The sequence below is a fragment of the Labrus mixtus genome, chromosome 20 (genome assembly GCF_963584025.1).
Source record: "Labrus mixtus chromosome 20, fLabMix1.1, whole genome shotgun sequence".
Lineage (NCBI taxonomy): Eukaryota > Metazoa > Chordata > Actinopteri > Labriformes > Labridae > Labrus > Labrus mixtus.
In genome coordinates, this window is record NC_083631.1 from 12,132,842 (window position 1) to 12,142,144 (window position 9,303).

At 42.0% G+C, this 9,303-nt stretch overlaps 1 protein-coding gene across 1 annotated transcript; it reads left to right on the forward strand.

Annotated features, from left to right (window-relative positions):
• The first annotated feature begins 888 nt into the window (after nucleotides 1-888).
• On the forward strand, nucleotides 889-9,055 carry nags (N-acetylglutamate synthase). Its single transcript, XM_061026185.1, has 8 exons — nucleotides 889-1,360; nucleotides 2,429-2,709; nucleotides 3,860-4,073; nucleotides 5,892-6,072; nucleotides 6,221-6,260; nucleotides 6,484-6,615; nucleotides 6,790-6,972; nucleotides 8,452-9,055. The coding sequence occupies exons 1-8, from the start codon at nucleotides 938-940 to the stop codon at nucleotides 8,630-8,632; spliced, it is 1,635 nt and encodes a 544-aa protein (XP_060882168.1). The 5' UTR covers nucleotides 889-937; the 3' UTR covers nucleotides 8,633-9,055.
• The last annotated feature ends 248 nt before the right edge of the window (nucleotides 9,056-9,303 follow it).

The following is a 9,303-nucleotide window of genomic DNA, read 5'->3' on the forward strand; positions in this document are numbered from 1 at the left end:
CAAAAGTGTTACACACTTTGTAATTTTGCTTTGCACTTCCCAGCCACCGTAGTTTATGCTGCTGCATTCAATGCTCCTCGGATGGTCCAAGCTTCCGAGTTGGAAAGTCGTTCTTCTGACTTCAGTGTGTTCCCGTGTTTTCAGTTTATAAAGTGTGAATATTGTAACAACAACTGAAACAGCGTGGATGCTACGAAGACGATTTGGGATTTCTCTTACAAGTTTTAATGGCGCGAATAGTTCATGTGCAATAGGCCTACGTTAATTAATAAAAAAAAAAACTATCTTAACAAAACGTAGGCTACTTTGCCACTCGTGATGACGAATCTGACGTCAAGTCGGGCACCTTATTATTTCCCGAGTTTCCGTGTTGTTGTTACGACTTGAGCATGTGCATTTTCCAACTCGGACAACCGGGTTTCCGACTGTGTCCGACAACACTTGAACGCAGCAGTAAAGTGGGTACGTTGAGGGCTTCTAGCATGTACTGGAGCGATAGATCCACTCACTGGTCCACGTGTTTCTCCCACTGTCTAAGGTTTCTCCATTGTTATTGGTGTTATTTTTGTCCCACACTCTACATAACAATGTTTCCCACAGCCTATGGAAATGAAAAAATGACCATTATCAACCAGGAAACACCTAAAAATGATTAAATGATGAAAAGGTGAAGTAAAGATCACTGTGTTGCTCATCCTTTAGGAGGCTTATGTTTAGTAATACAAAAATCAAATTTGATGCATACCGGTTATTTAAATAGGCTTTTAACTATGCCTGGTTGCCGTGACAACAAAAAGACACGATAAGGAAGTTGAACCAGTTCAGAAAATCCTGATTGCACACTTCATATGAAATACTGGGGCTCCTACTGGGGAGTGTCAGAGCAGAAGCGCTCTTTTGTACACGGCAACAGCTGCAAGCAGTCGCCCTGACCTTCATGCGGAGCCGACTGTCCGAGGGACTCACAATCCTGCTGTCAGCGTTAAACATGAAAGTGAACGGCGGTTCCTCCGGTTGTCGGGCCGTGGTGATGGCAGGAAAGTACCTGTCGAGCCCGTCGGCCCCGGCACTGAGCCGGAGTTCCAGCCTGCATCAGCGGAAGATGGTGGACATGCAACGGCGCACTCTGAGCTCTGACGCGGCTAGCACGGTAGGAAAACCCGCGGCTTTGGCCCAGCAGGAGAACCCGGCGTACCTCTCCGCCGCAGACCGACAGGTTCTGACCAACCGGAATCTGATTTACCGTGACGTAAAGGCTTTTCTGAATGAAGTCGGCGGAGACCCCAGGGAGGCTCGGTACTGGCTGACCCAGTTCCAGAGAGCAACTAAGGCCCAGTCTCCTGCCTTTGCTGTACTGGAGGTAGGACGCAGTGAACGTGTAGTGTTTTGTACAAACGTTAAAGAAAATAAAACATTTTCCTCTTACAAGGTTTATATAGCTGTATGGTCTGTATGATGACACCGGTACGGAAGCCCGCTCGCGATATTTAAAAAAAGTAGGTCAGTGTTACGTAATGCGAAGCAGGCCCGGTCCTAGACTGCTTTGAATGGGGGGGGGCAATAAGAGATAATAACGACTAATGTTAATGTGAGTGTTATTTATGACTGTAAACTACAACGTGGATTGTTTTATGTGTTTATCTAAAGCTAAAGTAAACCAAAGTAATCAATGCATAACTTTTAATCTTGCGCCTGTAGTTTATTTAATTTTAAACCCACCTCCACCCCCCCCCCCCCCCCCCCCCCCCTTATAGGGCAACTTTATTTATGCCCAATTATATGTAATCATTATCTATTTTTACAGGACAACTGGTATATAAAGGTTAGCCACCTGCATTCATCCAATGTATTTTTTCCAGTCTACTAATAGTGCTCTTTTCTGTTTTCATGTGAAACATAGGCTACTGTAATTTGCTCATTACAAATGCCCAATTATATTTAATTATTATCTTATCTTTCATGAATCTTACAATTTGTTTTGCTCAATTTTGCATGACATGTTTATGTTCTAATTTTCCTGGACACCTTTACTTGTCACCACCCCATCTTAGGACAGTGGGTGCGTTCGAATTGTCCCTCCTATCTCCTTTCACTATCCACTTTACCTCGTCATGAGGTTAAGGAAAGATGTTAGGAGAATTCATAAAGGACTTAGGGAAAGGCGATCGCGTTGCTCTGACAATCCGACCACATTTCCTCTAGAAAATGACTTTTTCCCCATGTCGTGAATATTTATGAATAAAATAAATCTAACAACAATAACAAAGTACTGAATTTGAAAGAAGGCAACAAAACAATGACTAAAAAGATAAAGCAGGTTCAAAACAAAGAAGCCCTTAAATAACAATTATAGACAAATTGATCTGTTGTCGTAGTTTGGAAAGATTGCTAACTTGCATCTTTGCTTCTCTGTTTTGGTCTCTCCCAGGTGGACAGCTCAGTGTTCGACAGCAGGGAAATGGTTCAGGGCCTGGCCTTTGGGCTCTCCTTCCTTCAGCGAATGGACATGAAGCCTGTTGTTGTGATGGGTCGGTCTGATTACGAGGAGATGGGTCACATGGAACCGGTGGCTGGATCAAGGTTAACCCAAGAGCTTGTGAAATGGAGCCAACAGCTTACAGAAGCCCTGCAGCAGCACTCAGCTTCTGTCCTGCCACTCTTCTCCGCTGAGTCCTTCCTGTTACTGCATGAAGCCCCACGTGGAAGCAGGTGAGGGTCCAGACACACCTAGGCACTGGGTTTCTTTTTGGGTTTGGTGTTTCTGCTCATTTCCCTACTTCAAACTCCTTCGCAGGAATCACATCAGTTTCAGAGAAAGAGAGAGAAGGTCCGCTGTCCATACACCCCTCTTGTTAATGCAATGTTACAATTCACTTAGCAAACACTTTTTTTCTTGTAAGATTTTTTATCCAAAGCTTCGTACATCAGAGAGTAAGTACAACACTAATCCATTCATACACCAAGCAATGTGTCTTGCCCAAGGACACGTTGCTCAGGTGGGGATCGAACCCTCAACCTTCAGTTGGTAGACAACTCTACCAACTGAGCTACAGCCGCCCCTCCAAGCACCTTGAACTTTTCAAAACGCGAGGTGTAGGCTACTCATGGTGTTTGTGTCTCTGCGTATGTGTGGATACATTGAACAGATTAAAGTTGATTGTGGCCAAACAAAATTAAGTTAGAGGGGAAAACACATTTGATATACATACAAATATACCCTAAGATAAGAGTAAGAGAAAAAAAAAAAAGTTGATCGCCTTAACACCCCCCCCCCCCGCATGTACCCCACCGCCCAGGTATCTCTTCATTCTGTGGGAAACACTGGTATAATGTTCACTTTTCTGCTTACATTATAACGTTGCCCATGAACTACTAAGACATTAAAGGACAGTTTTTGTGTGTCTAAAATACTTCTTGAAAGTCTGATTATTTTTTTCTCTGCCTAGCAAATGTCTGTAGCAGATGGTCTGTTGGATCTTACACCTGGTATTAACATGTGTTCCCGGCAATCCAATCACAAGTTGACAGCTCAAAGTAAACATGTTAAAGCTTCTGATAGGAAACATTGAGATATGGGAGAGAGTCAGTCTCTGCTGCATATGGCAGTTTTATATATAAAGATTCCTGGACCTCACTGAAGAACTTCCAAGTCCCTGTAACCAGGGCAACAATGACATAGATTAACACACCATTGTCTGTCCTTTTTCGCTCAGTGGCAGTAGCTCAGTCTGTAGGGACTTGGGTTGGGAATTGAGGTCAAGTTAATTGGATAAATGAGTCCATTTGTTGTGTTTTTCCAGATGTGACACTTGTATTCATTTACTACTTTTATTCCCTCCACTTCCCCTTCTCTCTGCAGTGCGGCATCCTCTGTTGCCGTGGACACCAGCCTCCTACAGTGGAGTCTTGACTGCGGGACAATCCCTTTGGTTTGTCCGGTCGGAAGGGACGGGCGAGGTTGCTCGATCATGTTGGACCCAACCGAGGTGACGGCAGCTATCTCTCGAGCCTTGCAACCCCACAAAGTCATGTTCCTGAACAACTCAGGAGGCCTCCGCAGCCAACAACAAAAGGTATGACTCTCATCTGTGTCTGCTTAATCCAAGACCTTGTTGTTTCTTTAATCTGAGAAACAGCCAGCAGGCAACCTCAGAGTGGCCCCAACCCAGTCAGCATACATGAATCCAATTTATTTTAGTTTGAACCTGCCTGGACTGCAAAGTATTTATTTGTTTTACTGCCACTCCAAACACAAAATGTTGTCAGCTTTTTTTTTTATGGTGTGCAATGACAGCACTGATTGCTGGTTAATGTGCCTCTGCCAGATTTGTGACCAAAATGAAAGAAAAATCCTATTCTGTGTGAATGGTAGACACACAGGAGAAATAATGACAAACAGGCAGATAGAAATCATTGTTTTACTTGTTATTACCACTTTCTATGGTTCTGTGTAGTTAATTCTGTTCATGCTCACATATGTGACAACAATGTATCTTATTTTTTAAGATGTATTATTTAAAATGTGAAACAAAAATAAATGTTTGTATTTTAATACATTGATTTGCATTGATTTAAAATTTGCCTTTAGCGAAAGCAGGAAAAAATGAAACTGTCCGGCCCGCTTAAATGTCCTTAAATATGGCCCTTTTGAATTTGTAAATGAATAGTCCTGCTCTACAGATTGGATGTACCTGTGTTGAACAGGAATGCCTGTTGTGGGAGATTTCAACCTTGTCTTCTGATTGCTGGATCCTTACAAGGAACTAAAACTATTCAATCAAATGTATTATCGCTGCAGCTTAAATATTACGTCTTTAACTGTCAGACACGCTGCAAGAATATATCTGTGCAAGAAATTACTTTCCTGCATTTTTTAAATGCAACTCTCTTGATTGTAGCCTGTTTTTTTATGTTTAACTTCTTTATATTTTTCTAATATCAAATTTTGCACATTCTGTTGACAGCAGACTTGATCATGTCAGTGATTGGTAAGATGCTGCTAACCGATTAATCGACCAGCCAATAATATCGGGTGATATTGGCATAACAAGTGACTATCAGTATCGGCTAGTTTTCTCCCAGATAAGCGCCGATATTACTAGATTTATTTACCTGTCAAAAAGCATTTCATTTGAGCATCGTTGAATTATACTAGCAGTTCTCTTTCTGGCTGTCACCTGCAGAGTGCGCTATATGGATTACAACAAGTATTATCACCCTCTTCTATGTCACACTATATACAGTAGTAAGATATAATTACTATATAATATATCTTTTCCACAAGTGTTCGAAAAGTTCATTTGAGGGATCATATTTATTGAGTTGAAAAAGTAAAAGTAAACTCAATGTGCTTTACAGGAGACAAAAAAAAAAAAGAAAAGAAAAAAGATCGCCAGCTTCATGTGACTGCTAAGCAAGATCTCATTAGTGGGGGTTAGTGAAGCCGGATAACCTAAAGATACCCGGGTTATGATGAACTCGCTTCATTGTTACAGGCCTCTGTTCTTGCTGCATTTGTTGCTGCAGCTGAGGTGATTTATTCTGAAGTACATACGTTTACTTTTCCTATATATTTGTTTGTAAAAAATGACGATTTGCTGACAGCTGACCTGTTCTGCTAACGTGACCCCTCTGTATGAACTCATAGAAGCTATCGGTTTACTTATTGCTTTGATAATGGATTTGAGTGGTCTCGTTTGTCAGAGTTAGAGAAGCAAGATAACCAAACATTACCCTGGGTATGTTGAACTTACTTCATAGTACAGGCCTCTGGTCTTAACTTGACTGGTGCCTCTTTGGGGTTAAATGATCAGGCATTGATAAATGCACGGATGTATGTTTTTCCTCTCTTTTTCTCATTCACTCTTTTTATAATGGTATTTGTGTTACAGGTGTTGGGAACAGTATCATTCCCCAGTGACCTACCCAGTCTGTCCACAGCCGCGTGGCTCAGCGCCGCAGAAAGGCGCAAAGTGTCCACCATAGCCAGACTCCTGAATCAGCTGCCGACCGAGTCGTCTGCTGTGATCACCTCCGCAGACACGCTGCTGAGCGAGCTGTTCAGCCACAGAGGTGAGACTGCTGACATGCTCACTTACTTAATGGAGAGCTATTTAGAGGTGCAACTCGAGTGGGCCATAGGATATATTTGTCTGGGGCGCTGGTTTTGTCTATATGTATTCTACAACTGCTTTTTTTTTTGTCTTGACTGCTTTCTCAGGGTCTGGGACTCTCTTTAAAAATGGAGATCCCATACATCGGTAGGTACTTCCATTTATTCACAACCACAAATGCAGAGTTACTTTACACTTCACAAGTTTGGCTTTAAACTGTGAAAAAGGATATCAACTATCAAAATGTCTCAATAGGCGCCTACATTTTTAACAGGCCTTGTTGATTTCTTTAGGCTCTAGGTCAAAGAACACACACTGCTCACCTACCACCTTCAGAGTACATCATTTTTTTGTGTGTGTTTGTATGCAGGTACACCTCTCTGGACGGGATCGATGAAGAGCGGCTGTTGGCTCTCATCAACATGTCGTTTGATAAAACTCTGAGGAAAGACTACATTGACTCTCTGAAAGGAAGACTCTACTCCATCTATCTTTCTGAAGGGTGTGTGAAACTATTCCTGGAAAAAATACAACAGAAATATGTACACAATAACACAGCAATCGAGATGATCAGTAGTTAATACATCTGCACCCTATCATCCGCACAGTATATACAACAACAAGTATGTAAACCCACAAAGTCTTTCCCCTCAATATTATCTCTCTGTCCCTAAAGGTACAGCGCGGCAGCCATCATCACCATGGAGCCGGTGAACAGAGGCACTCCCTATCTGGATAAATTTGTTGTGAGCAGTAGTAAGCAGGGTCAGGGCACCAGCCAAATCCTGTGGGAATGTATCAGACAGGACCTGGGCAAACTGTTCTGGAGGTCCAGAGCCACCAACAAGATAAATCCCTGGTATGACGCACACAAATGCACACAAACATATTCTAAGACTTTCTTGTTGGAGTTCACTTCACGTTTCATGCTCTTTTATCGGCGCTTACAAACTGCTTACAATCATTGGCCCATCTGCAAACCATTTTGACCATTGTCTTACCTTTAGACAAGTCTGTTGGTCTGAATTTAAATAACTGCTTAACTGACGAGAAATGAGTCGCCTAGGAACATCCCTAATCTACAGTCTACATTAGTTGCCATACTTGGAGGGTTGATACGGACCTACACTGAACACAGTACTTCATTTAGAAATGCTGTCATCACATACTTAGTCCAGCAGAGGGTGCCCTGACTCCGCAGTTAATACTCTGACCTCTGCCTGCAGCACATATATTGGGCTTGGGTGCACTCACACGAGGCGCAGTTGTCCAGCACTGTGCTTAAGCACAATTGCTTGTTTGTTTGAGTTGATTGGAAATGAAAAAAATATTCACGATTTCCCTCATGTCACAATCAAGATTTTATAATTTTTTATCATAATATATATATATATATATTTTAATTTCTTTGTTTGGGGGAATCTCCCAGAACATTTTTAACACCAGAAATGTCTTTCCTTCCTTTCTGATCAATTTTCATGCACAATTTGAGTGTTTTCTGCACAACTTGAAATGATGATTTAGTATTGTGTCTTTAAATCTATATCAGTGTTCATCAGGTTATTTTTTATACAGCAATGCATTCATTTGAAAACATGTAGAATTCAAACATAATCCAAAATGTGATTATTCTGTGTCACATGTTCAAAGTAAGTTTGACTGAGAGGAGAGTTTTATTAACAGAGGGGGCGGGGCATCGTTGATTGACAGACAGTCACCATGGTTACTTGCTCTCACCTGCTACACACTGAACAAGGGGAGAAAGGGCTGCTAACTGACATCACTTTAAGCAGCATGCATGGAAATCAATGCATAGAAATAAATGATTGTCCTGTTTAAAACAGATTTTTCAGGCTGATACATTCTCCTCCCACCGTTTCATAACTTTGTTTAAATTCCCATTTCCGTTATCACAACAGGTGGGCTTCGAGTGGAGGGGCTTGTTAGTAACTTCTAAAAAACAGGAGAGATCAGAAAAACAGAGGCAGCATCAGTTTAAACAAACGGGATTATTATCTCCCATCACTGACGGTTTGTCTGAGCGTTGCTGTCTGACTCTCGGACTCGTTAAAACGGTTCGTTGTTTCGCCACCCAAAGTGTAAACTTTAACTGTGCAAACTCTTCAGATAACTGTTTCTTGCGCCCTGTCAGTTTGGAAAATCTCAAACAGTTCTATATACGAGATGGAGTTATTTTTATGGACTAACTCTTAAGTTTCGTTTTTCACTTTCAGCGATGAATCCCGCTCCGCAGAAGGGGAGGGGGGAGAATAAACTGCAGCATGATAGAATGAACTCTGTAAACACCTGATCTTTTTCTCTTTCTCTTCTTGTGAAGGTATTTCAAACACTGTGATGGCAGCTTCGTTAATGGGGTGTGGACTGTCTTCTGGTTTGGTCTGACAGACATCAGAGATTCCTATGAGCTGGTGGAGTACGCCAAGGCTGTCCCTGACTCTTTCTATGCCTCTTCACTAACGCCCTCTCAGCAGCCCCCTGTTCCTACCTCAGCATCCTAACCTTACTCCTGCTAGAAAATTTTTTTTTCCTTTTCTAGATTTTTTTTTTTATTCGAGTTTTACACCTTGAAACTTGAAAATCTGCAGAGAGCAAGTCACAAATGCAGCATTTTGATGAGCTGTATGCCACCCTGTGTAAGGATGGGGATAGCTCTCAGGGCCTGATTCACTAGGTTGGGATAGCTAATGGCCCCAAAAAATTGTTCATCGTTTGCTCCCGCTATCTGTGCCGCCTCAAGGTTTAATTCAAAAAGCATATAGCGCTAAAGATATCCAGGCACAAAAATGCCAATAAAGTTGTCATGCTCCGTATAGTTTGCTCTTGCTTTGGGTCTGAATGTAGAGAGAACCTTTCTGGACCTTTTACTCTGTGTGGACCTGCACTCTCGTGCTGATGGAGCACAATTATATGTCAACATAAAGGTGATGAGCCAGGAGGGGAGGGGAAATAATTTCAAGTTAAATGTGATGAGTTCCACCATTTAAAGCAAAACTTCCTCCCTAATGGATCAAGAGGGGACAACTCAAAGACTAAAACAACACTAAGTGCAGTTTGGAGAGCATTTAAACCTTTGTTCGTGTTTTGTGAACTAGATGGCATCTTTTTGTGTCATGTGCACAGGTTTAGTGGGCGCAAAAGCTGCACAGTCCGTTTGTGAATCAGGCCCCCA

Excerpts from the sequence above, each read along its gene's own strand:
- nags (XM_061026185.1), top strand. The coding sequence starts at position 938 with ATGCGGAGCCGACTGTCCGAGGGACTCACAATCCTGCTGTCAGCGTTA. Across the intron at positions 1,361-2,428 it reads CTGCCTTTGCTGTACTGGAG|GTGGACAGCTCAGTGTTCGA; the intron begins GTAGGACGCAGT and ends GGTCTCTCCCAG. Across the intron at positions 4,074-5,891 it reads TCCGCAGCCAACAACAAAAG|GTGTTGGGAACAGTATCATT; the intron begins GTATGACTCTCA and ends TTTGTGTTACAG.